The sequence below is a fragment of the Mustela lutreola genome, chromosome 8, assembly GCF_030435805.1.
Source record: "Mustela lutreola isolate mMusLut2 chromosome 8, mMusLut2.pri, whole genome shotgun sequence".
Classification (NCBI taxonomy): Eukaryota; Metazoa; Chordata; class Mammalia; order Carnivora; family Mustelidae; genus Mustela; species Mustela lutreola.
Genome location: NC_081297.1, coordinates 27,158,771 through 27,176,065, shown reverse-complemented (window position 1 = coordinate 27,176,065; position 17,295 = coordinate 27,158,771). Strand labels below are relative to the sequence as shown.

General features: G+C 41.3%; 1 protein-coding gene across 4 annotated transcripts in view; it reads left to right on the top strand.

Annotated features, from left to right (window-relative positions):
- PRPF18 (pre-mRNA processing factor 18) overlaps positions 1 to 14,080 on the top strand; it is a 47,215-nt gene extending 33,135 nt beyond the window's left edge. For all 4 annotated transcript variants that reach the window (XM_059184098.1, XM_059184099.1, XM_059184100.1 and 1 more), the window contains 2 exons: positions 71 to 226; positions 12,760 to 14,080. In XM_059184098.1, coding sequence (XP_059040081.1) covers positions 71 to 226; positions 12,760 to 12,840 — 237 coding nt within the window. In that variant the 3' untranslated portion in view covers positions 12,841 to 14,080. The remainder of the gene's footprint in view (positions 1 to 70; positions 227 to 12,759) is intronic.
- The last annotated feature ends 3,215 nt before the right edge of the window (positions 14,081 to 17,295 follow it).

The following is a 17,295-nucleotide window of genomic DNA, read 5'->3' as shown; positions in this document are numbered from 1 at the left end:
TGAAATACTTCACAAATTGGGACCAACCCAGTATTTTTGTTTTCCTGATCTCTTAAACTTTTCTTTTTAGGCTAATGATGCTTATCTTCAGATGGCCATTGGAAATGCCCCTTGGCCCATAGGTGTCACCATGGTTGGTATCCATGCCAGAACTGGCAGAGAAAAGATTTTTTCTAAGCATGTTGCGCATGTTTTAAATGATGAAACACAGCGGAAATATATTCAGGTAAGCAACTGCGAGGGAGAGAAGTTGCTCTGGAGGTTAACGTTCTGCAGTTCCCAAACTGTCAGTTTTTGAGAGCAGGAGAAGAATTGTAGCAAACTGGATACAATACGATAGGACACAAGTCCAATTTTTTTAAGTACTTACACTTAAGACCTCTTCACAGAATAGAAGAGAAACCTTGTAAGTTTCGTATACGACGCAAGACAGGATGAAACGTTGTGCTTTAATTCCCTTGGCATTGGAATAATGCTGTTTCATTTGGCTTTGGGAGTTTGGTGAAGAAGGACAAATTTAGACTGTTTAGCAGTAAATCTCATTTTGTCATTTTCCAGATAGATCTAATATCTACTGGGCTAAAAAGAAGGTATGAATAGTAAAAATCTGGCTTTAATGAAAAATTATTTTCAGTAACATTTAATGATACTTCTTGACACAAACAGGGTGAAAGGGTTAATAGTTTATTTTCTTACGGTCCTCTTTGCGTCACATAAACTTGTTTGCGTTATTGTTGGGTAAAACTTTTCTCCTTAGTGGGGGAAGAAAGTCAACTGTTAAACCATTATTGCCAAATTGTCAAAAATCCCAGATTCTGTCTGTATAAGGACTTGTGCCGGATGCTAATTCTAAAGTTTGAAGATGATACTCGGGAAGTTTACTTAAAATGTAAAATTTGCTTAGAATGCATAACGTGCTTTCAGATTTTGTGCCAGAGAGCAATTATTATCATATTCATGAATTATCTTGTTATGTGATTTCAATTCCAAGTGCTGAAGATTAACTCGTGCGTCATGCTTGATGCCTTATTCATATATATTAGCATTTTCAAATAGTTCAGCTTGACTCCCTAATATGAATTGTAGAATTTATAAAGTTCAAATATACTTGTTGAAATCCAAAGACCTTTCCATTTTTTAATAACCACTAGTGACTGTTGAAGGCAAAAAGCTTTTATTTCAGTGGGGGGAGGGGAAGGTCATTTTGCTTTAACAATAGAAAACAGTTTCCAATGATTAAATTTGCTAATTGTGTTCAGCTGTACCATGGCCAAAGCCAGAGTGTGTGTAAAAGTTCATATAACAACATAAATTGTCTCAGGGACAGCTTTTAGGTTTTTCAACAATAGCATGATTTCCACTTAAAAATATATCTAACATTTTTAAAGATTCCTGGTTTATTTTTGAAAGCTATATAATGACCTGTTCTTCCATTGGTCTTCTTTTTCAACTCTTCCTTCCCATTTAAAAAAATCTTCTTTTTTTCCTCCAAGATGATTAGGGAAAATTGGACTTAGGCTGAACTTTAGGAGGATGTTTGACCTAAACCTAATACTTTTCTCGTGGACAGATGTTGATATGCTAATACAGTCAGGTAGATGCATAGCTGGTTGAGTGCAGGATGCCTCAGGACTCGGTAATGGATCCATGACTCTTCGGATGGATGCTAGTGAGATATCATGGGGTTCTTAGTCACTCAGTCCTGTCCTGTTAAAATATTTTAATGATTGATTTGGTTGGCTCTATCTATAGAGAGGTTTATTTATCAGATTTATGGACAATAAGGGTAGGGTGTGTGTTAAGGTGGAAAAGGACATTGGCATTTCAGCAGTTCTTGACAGACTGAAAGAAAGAACAGATTCTAAAAATGCAATATGTAGCAAGAATGACTATAAAAAAAATGGATCCAGGGAACTGGTTGCTTGAATATACAGTCTGAGCAATGTAGATATGAGAAAGGATTAGGGAATTTTGTAGGCTACACATGCAGTAAAATTAAGAGTATGATATGACTTCTACAGAATCTAATGGTAGTTTATGGTACATTATTAGACATAATAATTTAGGTGTAGGTTCCATAGGCAAGAACGTGGTTCACTGTTAACATACCCAGAGTCTAGAACAGTTCCTTACTCAGTGGTGTGTGCTTAGTAAATATTTGCTGATGGAATGAATATTGTATAGGACCAGAAATGTGAAAGTCTTGTTACTTTTGTAGTTCTTGAAGGAAAGGAGACTGTTGGTGGGGGATCTGAGCAAGAGACCTGTAGATAATGGTGGCCCTTTTCTGGCAGAAAAGGGAGTAAACTTGTCCTATAGTTAAGGATCAATTGAAGTAATAGGAAGGAAGATGCATTTTTTTTAATCAGCGCAAGAAAACAGTGATTTTCTTTTTATTAAACTTTTATTTTTGAATAATTACAGATAAACTCACAAGAGGTTGAAAAATAGGACAAAGAAGCTTTTTAACAGAAGTGCCCTGAGACAGGAGTAGAGCCACTGGGAATATGTGAGGGAGATCCCTGCCACTTGATGTTTGCCAGCATCAGGTTAATTATTGCCCTTTTTGCTCCTTGGATATCTTTGATTCTGCTCTGCCATTTTTCCTTGAGGCCATTGCTTAAACCTAAGGTTGCAAGCTCACATGCCCCAACAGTCAGTAATGAGTGAGCTGAGTGCGTAAGAAACACTTGAGCCTCTGTCTTTTGTTTTCCTACTTCTCATATAGGCAAAATCGAAGCAGTATTTCATTTTGTCTCAACTCGTTGTAACAGGGGACAGTGGAGGCTAGTGTGAGGTGTCAACTGATGCATGACCCTCACTGGTACTGGAGTTACTTCAGCTTGTTGTTCCCTCGGAGGGACAATAGTAGTGCTCCATCCTCCACTTTTTTTAAAATATGCTAAATATCTTAATTTTTTCAAAAAAATTGAATGGTTCTATTTTTAAAATAGTGGCACCAAATTAAAGTAGCACTGTGTATGGACAAGTAAAATGCTGATTTCTGATGTCTGTGGTGCGAATCAGCTCAAGGCCAAAAAACACTGCCATCTCTACGTGAGAGTTTTATGAAATTCTTGATGGCAATGAACGGACTCATTTACTAAGGTCTTTTGAGTCTTCCTCCTGTTACTTTGGTGTTTGGGTGAGGTGGATTTGGACTATCCTTGGAAAAGGAACACTTTAAATATATTATTTGAAGGTTAAGTCAGGGGTTGACAAACTTTGTCTCAAAGGATCGGATAGAAAATACTTGAGGCTTTGCATTTCCCAGGTGTCTGTTGCATCTCTTGGACCTGGCAGCTGGGGTGTGAAAGCAGCTGGTAGCTGCAGTCTGAGGACTATACTTAGGAAAGACGCGGGTGGCCTGTGGACCCTAGTTTGCTGACCTCCAGGAGACTGCCTGACCCACACGTTTTTTACTTTAAGATACTGGTGGAGTAGGCAGTAATGGAAATTCTTAATAGGGTGACTATTTCTACTAAATTGAGGTACAGTTAGCCTATCAAAGGCAGTGAGTGTGTGAGGTGTACTCACCTTCATTGTACAGCTCAGTGATTCTTGGTGTGCATAATAATTTATCAAGACAGAAAACAACATCTAGATGCAGAACGTTTCTGATGGCACCTCAGAAATTTGTTCATGCCTTTTCCGGCTCAAGTCCTCCTGCCGTCAGAAATAACCAGTCTTCTGACTTGTGTTATTACAAGTTAATTTTGCCTGTTTTTGGACATCATTTAATGGAATCTTAGATGTATGGAATAATCATTCTTTTATTTAGAAAACCTGGTGAGAAATATCTGTGTTAGAAAATACGGTTGAAAATAATTCAAGGGGCTATTTTATTGTACCATGATTTCATCTTTGGGTTTTATGTAAACCTCTATAGAATTTAAACTGTGAAAGTTGTTTGAAGTGTTCTCTTGCTCACAAAAATCAAACACACCACAGGGAGGGTTTTTTCACCATGCAGATCAAAGAAAAGCTGTATAGTTTATTAGCAAGCCTCAAATCTGGGGTTAGATTTAAATTGGTGTTAGTAACTTCAAGAACTTTATTTGTTTGCCAAATACAGATGTAACCTTTGGCCCATATTTGGGAAAAGCTTCTTTTATACAGATTATAGTAAGCTCTTGCTATTGAGAGACTATAATTGAGTCATTTAAAGACATCTCTTGAAAAGGTTCATGTCTTGGGCATTCTTTACTTGTCTGTGAAGACGAGGAGGAGGAAGAGCTAAAATGCACACCAGGTGGCTGTTTGCTCTGCAGGTCACTCTCCACTTTTCCTCACCTTGTCCTGTGCCCCGAGAAACCTGGCTTTTATGAACATTGACAGGCTCCCTTTTCTTGCGTCTGAGATGGGTAGGCAGTGACAGGGACGGGAAGGCGTTTTGTAGGTGGCAGAAGCACAAGTTTGGAGTATTTATTTCCCCGCCTTCCTCCCTGTGGGGTCACTGAGGGATGATGGCACCTCCTACCCACGGCCGTAGCTTCTCCGAGATGGCCGTCAGCACACAGTTACCCTCTCTGGGCTTCGGTTAACTCCCCCTTTCCTTGCCTCTCAGAGCACAGGCTGGCTACTGCTTCCCAGTGTTGGTAGTCACAGGGCACTGTACTGTCTCCTGTTGGTCCCACGTCCTGCCCATTCCATGCCTTTGTAAAGTTCTGGGAAATACTACCATCGAATTTTCAGGTTTGAGTGTGCTCTTTGTTTCCTGCTGGTAACATCCCTGATATATCTAGATTAATTGATCTGTGTACTGTGTTAGAAAAGATTTCTCTGGGGATTAGATGATTAAGCAGTAATAATTCATTCTGAGTAATTTTTCTTAGAGTCGCACATTATAAAAGGCAAATGTCCTATAACAAGTCTGCTCTGACAGTTGTTTTCTGTAATCTAAGTTAGCAAACTCCCTAGTAAAGACATCATTCTAACATTTTCTGTCCGTTATTTCAATCCATATTTCAGGTTTTGGGGTATATACTAACATTTGTAAATTTATAATATATTCATGTGTTGCCCCAAATGATAAAACAGACACTTTAGTCACTGCACTGAGTGGTCACAACTTGAGCCACACATTGAATAGACAGTTTCATGGTTAGCTGGTAAATATTCCCTTAGCGTCAAAGCATATGTCACACTTGTGGGTCATGTGGCTTCATGCTGCCTCCTGGCATTGTTGGCTATGACCTGCCATTTCTTAAATGCAGGTTATTGTGTGATATTGTACTGTTTACCCATTTAATGTTTTCTGCCATATTAGATTTTTAGAAAAAAATACTGCTAGCATTTATTGACCACATACGTCACCTTTTAAGATCATAGAATACCAGTGTTCAGTGGAAACACATTTGGGGACTACTGATCTAAGCAGTGCATGTTTCCTTTTCAGCTGGCAACTGAACTGATAGCAAACAGACATTTAACTTGGGGTTCTAAATCTTCTATTTCTCAACTACATGCTTGAGAAAAAAGATCACCCTGTACTGGGAAAGGTAATCAAATAACGGAAATCTTCCCCCAGATGGGTCAGTTAGTAAAAATTTTTACCTAACTTAGCTAAGCAGGCAAGTGCTATTTTTAAAATGGAGTTCTCACTTGTGATTGTACTTTGTTACTTTCTGTGAAATGTTGAGCCTTTGAGCTAGAAATACGTTCTCTTAAAGGAGCATTCAGACAAGTGAAAAATGAGTGCAGCTCTGCTTCTTACTGTGAGCCAGAGAGGCACCCTGAGTCCCGAGTTACCAGTTTTGTTTCGGTGTCCATTAAGTTCTACAGATACTGAAAAATTTTATACTTTTGATACTTGCAGTAGGACTTTTCATCATCCCAGGTTGTGAGGTCCAGATAAGTTATTTAAAAGGCTAGAGTGAGTTATTTCGATGAAAGCGCTTTTAATGATCTTGTGTGAAAAGAATTCCTGTAGACAGTTTTTGAGGGATTGGCCTTTTTTTGTCTAACTATGGGTGTTAGTTGAAATTGTAGAAATTAACTTTTCATTATTAAGTACACGTTTTTTGAATATTCTGTTTTAGGTCAAGTGAGTATTCCTTCAGTCCAAAGTCAGGATTAATTCTTAAGTGTCTTGTATTCATTTTTTATCAGAACTTCAGCAGCTCATTGACAGAATTTTAAATAGCTAGGAAGAAAATGTCACTCAGCTAAGATCTTACTTTTCACATTCCTGGGCTGTATCACTAGACGGATCTGTGCTTTCATTTTCAAGACTTTGTTCTTAGAGTATAGACTAGTGATAGGGACAGAAATAATTGATGAGATGAAATGTCTTTTTTGTACTTCAGTACAGAGATTACTTAAGAACAGTAACAAAATCTTCCTTAAGTCGTAGTAATTAATGAGAATTTATAAATGAAAAGGCAAGTCTAGCCGAAGAATTGTGATTGTAGTTGGTTTGGTTTTAAAAAGTTACTGTTTTCTGCAATAATAAAAAAAAAAAATTGGTCATTTTTTAGTGGCTGCAGGTTGATATAATGGTTCATTGATTTTTATCTGGGTATAAACAGCTTTCATTATGGAGAATTTGTATCCTGTATCATGTGCTATAATACACCAGACTGTATCTGTATTTGATACAGATATACTTTATGTAGAATATTCTGTAACATTTTATGTAGAATATTTTATGTAGAATATTCTGTAGAATATTATACACTTTATACTTTATGTAGAATATTCTGTAACACTTTCAATTAGATTTTTGGAATATTGTGAAATAAACAAAATTTACCATGTTGATCACTTTTAAGTGTACAGTTCATCAATTAGACTTTTATTTCAATGCAAGTATTTTTCTAGAAACATACTGATGAAAATAGTTTAGTTAAATTTATGTGGGGAAGAATCATTAAGAAGCCATTAATGTAAACTATAGAATCTGGAGGGATCAAGATGTGGGACTATTTGACACTTCTTCTAAAAGGTCAGACTATAGGATGGGGCTGAAAATGAGGGAGTGGCTGAGAATTAGGATAAGTAGGCCAGAGAGATTCCTTCTCCCTTATCCAGGTGGGCTCTCCTGCCCTTCTCTGGCAGAAAGCAGTTAACTTCCTAAGGGATCTGTACTGTTCAGGAATCATGACATGCCTTAGTGAAAAGAGGAAACTTAACTGAGAGCCTGTGTATTGGCAGATGAGCCCTGTAGTTCCTGTTCTCCCTTGATCCCTGTGATCTTGGAAGCCGGGCTTTTATCTTCCCACTCAGGAATTGAGAGGATTCTTCTCTGTGAACTGACTCGAGAAAAGATTGGCAGTTACTTAACATTCAGTATTCCTCCAATGAAAAAAACTAGCTTGCTGCCATATTGTCCCCAAATGAACCTCCACTGACAGGCCCTGCCCATTCAGGGAGTGTCCCTTAGCTCTTCAGTGCCTCACTCGTAAATATTAATGTTCACCTAGGATCATCAGATCTTTAGAGAAAGTTTACAGTGTGAAAGAGACCAAAATAAACCCTAGAAAACAAGGAATTCAGAGAAAGAAGGAGCAGGAAAAAAAAAAAAACCTTCAATTAAAAGCTTGCTTAATATCCTTAGCTAAGACTGTGACCATGAAATAAGAACAGTATGCCACAAAGAAGAGTCAGAGAATCAAAATTAGCTTTGAGAAATTAAACATAACAGAAATTCAAAAGTTAAAGGGTTAGAAGGATAAGACAATGAGGGAGTCAGTCTAGAAGATCTGCAGTATTCAGATTCCAGGGAAAAGTGAACAGAGAAATTGGAGAGTAGGAAATAAAGACTAATGCAGAGAAACTTCCCAGAAGTGAAAGATCGAAGTGTTTAGAATGAAAAGAGCTCACTGAATACATAACAAATGAGGATGAAAGTTCTCACACCAAGACCTAATATAATGAAATACTAGAAGGCCAGAAGTTAAAAAAAAAAACTTGAAATGCTTTGGGAGAAAAGAAACAGGTCATTTACAGGGACTCAGGGATTCAAATGCTATCATACTTCTCATTAACAGTTCTGGAAGCTGGGAGAAAGTGGGAGAGTACCTGTGTCATAACAACGAAAATAATTTTCAACTCGTTTACATTCTTCTTTGAATTACCCGTTAAGTGTGAATATAGGCTAAAGATGTTTTCAGATGAGTCTCAGAATGTCTTCAGAATGTGACCTCCACGTATCCTTCTCCAGGATCATTGTTAACATTTATATCGTGCTCACTGGATGCTTCACTTCAGTACTTGGGAGCAGCAATATGAGGTTGATGGTATAATTTCTCTGTTTTACAAGTGAAGAAACTGAGCTATGGAGAAGTTTGCAGGGTTACCCAGCTAGGAAGGGCCGGAATGAGGATTTGAACCTAAGTCCATGGTGTTAGACTGCCTCTACTTGAGGATATGCTCCATCACCGTGACAGAGGGAAACAGAGAAGGTCCAGGAAACAAGATCCAGGACAGGAGTGGATCAGAAGGAACTGCTGGATTGGAGGTGAAGGGATGCACTAGGGTAACAGCAGTACAAGGAGCTCTGGAATTCATTTGTTCTAGGTTGGAACACAGAGAGGGCTCCAGGAGAAAAATGGAACAGATTTAATACCTGTTCTGTTTGGCCATATTGAGCGTAGCCTACTGGTGAAAAGTAAATTGGTGGTATCTCCATAAACAAAAAGAGAAAAATATGAAAGGAGATACCGTCACAATATGCTGCATGGCTCTGCTTTGAATAATATTTGTGTAGACAGTATGCAGTAAATCCTGAATGTTGCATCCACTAGGAATTACGATTGGGGAGAATGGGGAAGAGAATTGCAGTGAGGTGTGTATGCCTGTGCAGGGCCAGTGAGTGTGGCGTAAGAGGATTAAATCTCAGCTTTCACAGTAGGAAGTCCGTAGAGACGATTTTGAGACAGAAGAAAAATCAGGCACTGTCAATATCAGTACATACCAGAAGAAACAGGAGATTTAAAGTGGTTGCCTCTGGGGTGCTGGAATTAGGGACTGGAAAGTGTGAGGCAGAGGACTGCTATCATTTAAGAAGCATGTGACTTCAAAAAAATAATTGTGTGTATACAAAACATGGCATTATTTTTCTGTCTCAGCCCATAACCTGTGTGTCAGCAAACCTTGTGGTTCTATATGCAGAGTCTGTCTGTGGTCGGGGCCCTTCTCCGCACTATCACTGCTGCCCCCTGGGCTTAGCCACCAACCTCTCTTACCTGGATTACTACAGCGTCTCCTGTCTGGACTCTGAGCTTGTATCCTTGTTCTTTTTTCTCTTTTTTTAAGATTTTATTTTTAAGTAATTTCTACACCCAATATAGGGCCTGAACTTAGAACCCCGAGATCAAGATTTGCATGCTCTACTGAGCCAGCCAGGCATCCCATATCCTTGCTCCTCTTCAGGATCTGCACAGCACCCAGAGTGAGGCAGTTCCAGTATGATTCAGATGATGATGCTCTCTTGCTCAGAGCTCTGCAGTGGTGTCCTCGCTCACTTGGAGTAAAAGCTCAAATGCCCTTCTGGCCACACACCCTTCCCTGCTGTATTTTTCTCCATCACATTTATCATCTAATATTACATGTTTTCCATATTCCTTTTGTTTCTTGGCTCTGTTCCCTCATTAGAATATAATCTTAATGAGTGTGGGGATTTTTGTCTGCTTTGTTCCCATATTCTCAGCTGAAAACCGTGCTTGGCACACTTGTAGCCCCTGAATGAAGATTTCTTAAATAAATGTATTGCTTTCATGGAAAAAAAATTACATTTAAAAATGGCACCAGTTTTTAGGAAGCTGTTTGCAATAAGCCAAGCTAAGCAGTTCGTTGTCTGACTGGTGTAAGCATCCTCGAGCAATTGGAAACGGAAATCCCAGGGGATCTAATTGAAAAGATTTGTTTCCAATTTGGAAAATAACCATATGCTGTCCTGACATTACACCCCTTGAAAAATGTGTGCTGTGTACTATCAGTCCTTACTGCAGAAGTGGGTCATAATGTTTTGTGGTAACCATTTATGACTCAGACTGTTGACTTTCACAACCTTTTGGCAGCTGAGATTTCAGACAGGATACTGGTATTTATTTTTAAATCCTAGAATCTGCTTAGTGAGGTTAAGTAAACATCAGAGATATCCCCTATGAGGAGCCAACAGCCAAGATTCCATTTCTTACAGGGAACACTACTTCCAGCAGTCTGAACACCAGTTGGCCTTGTAGTGGCTCCTAATCCTCCTTGGCGTGTTGCGGCTGACGAAGGCTGCTCGCATCTCGTTGGCGCGGTCTTGCTCAGCCCTCTGCCTTCTCACCTCTTCGTTCAGAAAGTATAAGGTGCCACATGAGTGTGATCCCCTACATTTCCATGGCTCCAGATCACATGTGTGCATGCACATGGTTAGAGTTCCCAGCGGGAGAAGCTGCACTGTGAGAGGGGAGGGTCTTCATCCTGAAGCAAACCCCGATCCCCAGGGGCCAGCCACGAGAAGACGTGAGCGGGGAGCGACGTGAATGACACGGTCTCTCTCTGCACTGCCTGCCGATGTCTCCTTGGAAGTCAGCTGAAGCATAACCTTACTCCACACTCCCGCTTCTTAAGTTAGCACCGTGTGGCTACGCTTTGAATCTATGAAGGACTTAAGTGAGGTGCTTGAAAATCACGCTCCTCAGATGTTGGATCTGTTAGGCTGTAGTTCCGTGTGTATTTGAGGGGATGTATATTTGTGTTCAGTTAACTGTGGCACCAAAGAGGTTTCGCAGGGACTTTTGTTGTTGTCATTATTGATTTTGTTTGGCTTTTGGTGATTTCCTGAGTGTAAGTGTTGTTTGCATACTTTGGTAATTACAGAGCAAGAGTTCTAAATGTGTGATGGTGACTTGGGTCCCTGTTACGTCAGCGGGCCTTTCCAGGCTGTGTTTTGCCCTTCCTCCTCAGACTTCCAGATATGCCCTTGTGTTACTGCATTGTATAACGATCTATATAATGATAGCCACACACTGCTTTTCCTGATAGGCTGTGAAGCTCTTTCTTGTTTTAAGAGCAGATGTTATTTTGTTGTATTGTTTTGAGGAAAGACTGAATCCTGACAGAATCCTAGTTAAGTAGCAGGCAGTGTGCTGTATACATTTTCATATTCAGTATCTGGTAGAGCTCTGACCGAAGCCAGCCTTTGGCCTGTGATAGGATTTCATTGTTCTTGTTACTGTGATAGGAACTGGATGGCTTCAGCTTTTGCAAACCCACGGTGAGAAACCTTAAACTAATTTGTGCCAAACAATACCTTGTGGGTCATTAAAATGAAGTGCCATTATGCTTGGTGGTGGTTTATGTATAGATCGCAATAAAACATTGGGCAGAGCGTCTCCTTGTAAACAAAGCTTGTAGACTGGCAGACGAGAGTGAATAGCATCCATTGCTATTGGCGGAGCTCTGCCAGAATTGTTCTGGAGAGATCTGTAGTGACGTGTTGCAGATTTCTACTCTTGTCCCTCTCCTGTTGGTAAATTCGGATAATGACTTAGGGGTATATTTGCTCAGTGGTGGATGAGAAAACCGAGAGGAATAACTAAAAGCCAGATGCCAGCTAAGGATGTTGAAAGATCACAGAAGGATCTGTGAAGGGTGAGCTGCAGGGAGCCGAATGCATTCTAATAGTGGCAGTTATTGTCATCGATTCCCAAGTCTCTACGGAGTTACAGACTGGTGAAGAACTGGCCAAACTGCAGAAGAGAGACAGGCACTTGAAATTTGTGAGATCCCGTGTATCTTAGTTGCTTGTCACCAGAACCTGGTGACAGATGCCAAAGGTGTAGAACAGAGGCAGTATGGGAGTCCTTGGACTGAATTCTGAAGGAATAGCTGGGTTAGGTTTGGGATGCTGTACTGTGCTCTTACACTTATATTAGAATGGTTTTATCATGTAGTACTTGGTAATATAAAAGAATACATGTAATATAAAGTTATGAAATAAAAAATATATCTAAAGACTGGTTCCCAGCTTAAGAACTAGAACATTCTGAAGAACATTGACTGTTTTCCTCCTCTACCCCAGAAGTAAATGTTATTCTGAATTTGCCATTGCCTTGCCTTTTTCAGAAGTAATTCTTCCATGCTGTGTGTGTATTTATAAGCCATGTATTGTTTAAAATTTTTCAGTTTCATTAAAATGACATTATACTTAAAAGCCTTTGCTCCTGGCTTTTTATGTTCAGTATTGTTTCTAAGATGCATGTGTTTCAGTTCTCAACAAGAATCCCTCATCAACAGAATTTCTGCATGGAACACAGAACATCTTGTGTGTTTTCTCAGTTCTTGCAAGGATGGTACATATGCAGCACTTTCTAGATGCACTGGAGAGCTGCGATCTGGGTACCTGCCATGGGTGCTTGAAAGCAGCACTTTGGGCTTCACTCTCTGTTGGAACCCACTGGAGTTCTAGTTAATACTAAGTTAATACTAGTTGATACTAGTTAATACTAAGTTAATATTAGTTAATACTAAGTTTATTGCTGTAAAATGTTCCATGTGTGAGCATAGTAAAGCTTACTCATCTCTTCTCTCGAGGACGTTTGGGTCGTTGCCAGCACTTCCGTTGTTGTGGACAGTTTCGCTCTGTGTTGTATGCATCTTGGGTGTATGTGAATAAACATTTCTCTCTGTGTACATCTGGTTGGTGTTGCTGGGGTGCTGCATTTTCATGGGGACATTGGTAAACCCATGAGTAAAACGAAGGGTGATTTGGAATAGTTCATTCAGCTCTATCATAACCAGTCTTTATTCTTATTATCTTCTTAGGGATTGAAGAGGTTAATGACCATTTGCCAGAAGCACTTTCCTACAGATCCATCAAAATGTGTGGAGTACAATGCACTGTGAAGTCTGTGAATGGTGTCGAAGTAATAGGAAACTTGAGTGGTCGTGGCACAGACTTCTGGAATTACCAGCAAGAGTGAGGGAAGAAGAGCAAGGAACGCGGTTTCCTGTGTTTGAGTTCTACCTAATTCTCCTCTCACAGTGTTAAGAAATGGTGTTGGCTCTGTCACATCTGCTGCGAACTGATTTTTGTGTCATTTACTTTAAATAGTCAAAAAATTAAGTTCTAAAAACTTCTTCAAATTTAAATGTGTAGACGACTGTCCCAGAAGGGGATCTAAAATGATGTCTTCCCTCTAGACCTGCAAGCTGGCAGTTAGATGCCTGAAAAGGAACATTTGAGGATGGACTTACTTCTTTCTGTAAAATATGGTAATTTTCACATTGTCTTTTATGTAACATTTTTAAAAGATATTTTTATATATTTCAACAAAAATATGGAACCATTTAGTGAAACTTTATAGTCCTTAAACGTTGCTGAACTTTTGCCATCTTGCAGTAGAATTGGAATGTAAATATTACTACTGTTAACTCAAGTGTTGTTTTTCTTGCATTTCAAGGCTTGCTTTTACCTTCTAAGGAGTGTAAATTTTGGTATTTGTCATCTCTTGGGACAGAAAGAATTAAAAGGAAATCGTGATTTGAAAAAGATGGTACATGATACCAACAGAAGTTTAAGTTAAGGAACCCCAGTGCATCAGAGTTCAAGGTGGGGTAGTGGATTGTCAAGCCAGCCAAGGATGGAGCTGTTGGGACACCACTGGTTCTTCCCAGACCAGGACTGCTGGCAAGTCTCCCCATCGCAGGGTCTGTGGTGGGCTGCCGCCCCTGGCTCTGTGCCACTGGCCAGAGGGACGAGGGCCTGGGATTCCGGTCCCTGCCTGACCCAGTAGGCCGGGTCTGAGTTGGCCCAGATGGAAGACTTGCGGATCTCACAGTGTCCTATGCAGATAATGCCGATGAATCGCTGCGAGGACTCGGTTAATAGAGGAAGGTGGGTGAAAGGAGCCGACCTGCCCAGGTGGAGTGGCAGTGTCGGATAGCAGTAAGGGGGTGCTCCCGAGGCAGCACTGCCGAGCTGGAGATCCCAGCTTTCCCCCCATGAGTGTGTGACCCTGGGCATCTCTTAGCCTTTCTCCACTTGACTTCCCCATCTGCAAGCGGTCGTGAGGAATTGCAGTGTATACCTCAGCGCGCTGTTGTGTTCAAGTCAAATAAAACGCTTAGCACTCTGCCTGGCAAATGAGAGCTCAACCAGTACTGGTTCTTGTGTCCTTGTTCCTAGAGTGTTGCCACAGTAGCGTTCCTGAGCCCTGTGCCTAGGGACGATGTGTGCTCAGGTCATGGGAACCCCAGCGACGGGGTGGGAGCGGTTACCAAGCAGGGCCCGTGTCTTGGCTCTTGACCGCTCCCGCTTTTCAGCCAGTTCGGAGTCGAAAGGGTGAGAGATCATGGGGGAAGCTGGAGTCCGCTAAGTTGTAGGTGGGGGTCGCTTCTCAGCTTCACGGTCACCTATTCTGGCCGCTTTGGGAAGGCTTGAGAGCCTTTTGTGGTCACTTGCATATGGCCATGCCTGTTGGATCATTTCTGCGGGGTTACTGCTCGGGGTGGCTGGAGCTTGCCGTCGTGAATTGAATCAGGCTTACTCCCTGCCCCACTCCCCACTTTGGAAACCATTTCTTACGATTAAATTAGTTAGGACTTAGGAGAGCTTACTCTAGGGCAAATGAGAGACTTCCAGAAGCGAGGATGCTAGTCTAGACTTGAGTTATGTAGTCTTTTTTGTGTCAGACTTGATAAGTACTGTTGAATGAATACTTCCTAAGTTGCTTTTTTTTTTTTTTTTCGTCAGACCCCACAGCATGGTAATCCGAGAATTTCATACTCTCTTCCCGTTTGCTTTTAATTAATACTCCACATAAAGAAGAAACTATCATGTGATACCAACACCTTCTAAAATTGACCCATATGGGTAGAAGGTTTGGGGGGGAAAAATGGTCACCTTCTGTAGTCCTGTGGGCTTGGGTAGAGGGAAGCAGGTTCATAGAAAAGCTTCCATTTCCCTCAAAGTAAAGATCTTCTGCTAAGTGCAAATAATCATGTGGCTATATAGAACAGTGACCTCCCAGATTGTTCACAGCATGAAAATTGTAGCTCAGCAAATACGACATTCTTCTGGTTTTAGCCATTTTTAAAATAATAAAGGCATCCTTCAGAAATCAATCACAGCCCTGAAGTAACCATTCTTCCCTTTCTTCATTACTGTCGGCCCAAACTCCTGTCCAAAGGCGTTCTGTCTTTTTGGAGTCAAATTTAAGAAATTTTGGTTTTCTCTCAGAAGTCATATTGTATTTCCTAGGAGTGTTCTTGCCAACTGCGGAGACCAAGCATTGTATTTTAGCATTACAACACAGAGCCTGTGGCAATCTGGAAGCCAGGGCTGTGCTCTCAGTCTTTGGGGGAAAATTAGGAAAATAAAGTTGAAGCCAAAGACAATGGAGGGAGAGAGAATGAGGATGGTCCAGATCTCCTACAGAGAAGGGCGAGGTCCCGGGAGACCTGAGCTGGGAAGGCAGCCATCACGAGTCCCAGAACTGAGGGATTTGCTCCGAGTTTGGCCAGGATTGGGAGGAATGGGAAATAGGATGGATAGCAGTCGGCTTCTTGGTGTTAAGTTCTTCCATCTGGTGATTTCCTGACCTACTCTCACACTCTGGATTGCCCTGGGTGTTGACCTCGGCAAATACGCAACTGTCTTTTCACTTGAAAGAAAGTAATTTATTCTGAAAGCAAACAGTTTAGAAAAGACAACAAAAAGTGTTCCAATGTCTTTGGTAGATTTGGGGATTCCTATCACTGACTCCTTTTCAGCCACACAGTCACCCCCTTTTAATGCTTCATATGGAAAGTGGTCGAACTTGGGGTAGTTGCAGTGGAAGGGGAGCCTTAAGTTGCAGTGTGGCAGTTGTCTTTGAGTGTCTTGGAGATGTGCCTCCCCCAGTGTGCTCACATGAAGCCCCTCGCAGACCAATTCGATCCTGTAGAAATGTAGGATATGGGATCACATTGGGAGTCCTGAACTGCAAGAACTTTCTCACGGCATATTTATGTAAGAGTTTCCAGCTGTCCGGAGTGTGGGGAGCCAGCGCCAGTCCCCTGAGGGTCACTGTGGGAACACTGTTATGGCAACTGGTTTTCATCACAGACGCTGTCGCTCCATTGGCTGAATTTTAACCACACACTAGTAGTGTAATGGTTAATGGTATCCTGCAGATCTTTTGAAATTTAAGAATAAGTTCTGGTGGTGTGGAGTAACTAGGGGGAAGGCAGTGTGGCCGGCGGCAGCAGCTGTGGTATAAGCTGACCCCATTCGGGATTTTGGAGCCATGCTCATTTAAAAAAAGGCTTTTGTACATTTACCAAAACCGCTTATTATGAAAGCTGTGATTACTTACCCAGGTGTCCCCATTGTAACTCCCAGGGTCCTTGGTACAACTTGCTGGAGCTACCCGTCCTCACGCTGCCATCGGGATTGCTCTGTTGAAGCGGGTGTCTTGGTTTTGTGGAGTTGTGCCTCCTCACCTTTAAGCATCAGGTTTGAAAATACTGTCAGCCTTCCCTCACAGCATTCCAGCTGGACACATACTTTCACCGTGGAGAGCAGCTAAGAACTTTCGAGCTTCCTTTTGAGTATGATCGGTGACCTCAGACGTGTTCACCGAGCTTCTTTCCACAACTTGCACAGTCTGCTCTCCGTGCCTTTCTGAACTCCCAGTATGACAGCTTGCCGAAACCAAATTGCCTTTCCTGTCCAGCTGCTCTGTCTTTAAGGCTTCGGAGCAGTCAGGAACCTTTAGCCTGAGCTTGACTTGAGCTTCTGCCCTCCGGGAAGCAGGAGATTTAAAGCTGTAGCTTTGGAAACTTCCTGACCACAACTCAAGACAGTAACAAATGCATCCATACATAAACGCATATGGGACTGAAACAAAGGCTCTCACATACCTCTTCTCTTGTATTTCTTTTAAAACATGCTGGCCTTGACTCCACAAACTGGCTTACAACGCATCAATGCGCCGTGACCAGTAGTTTGAAAACCATTGATTAAGACCACCAGTTATCAGTAGAGTTAAGGATGGAAATGACCTGGTAGATGAATTCAGGACAAAAGGACTCTACTTTTAAAAAGTTTTGTGTTTTTGTGGTTTTTTTTAAATACAGAGCTACAGAGATAATACTCAGCATTCAAGGCTAGTGTGGAGTAGAGCAGATTATAAAACTTTTCCAGTGCTGAGTACTTGGGAAGCAGTAATCCTATTTCAGATGAGGACTGTCCACCAAGGGGGGAGTAACCACAACACACAGCCTAGCACTGGCGGGGCCAGGTGGCCACCTTGTGCTGGCTGTCGGTGGTATAAAGCGAGATGCAACAAGATATAAAATAAATGGGAGCTCAGAGGT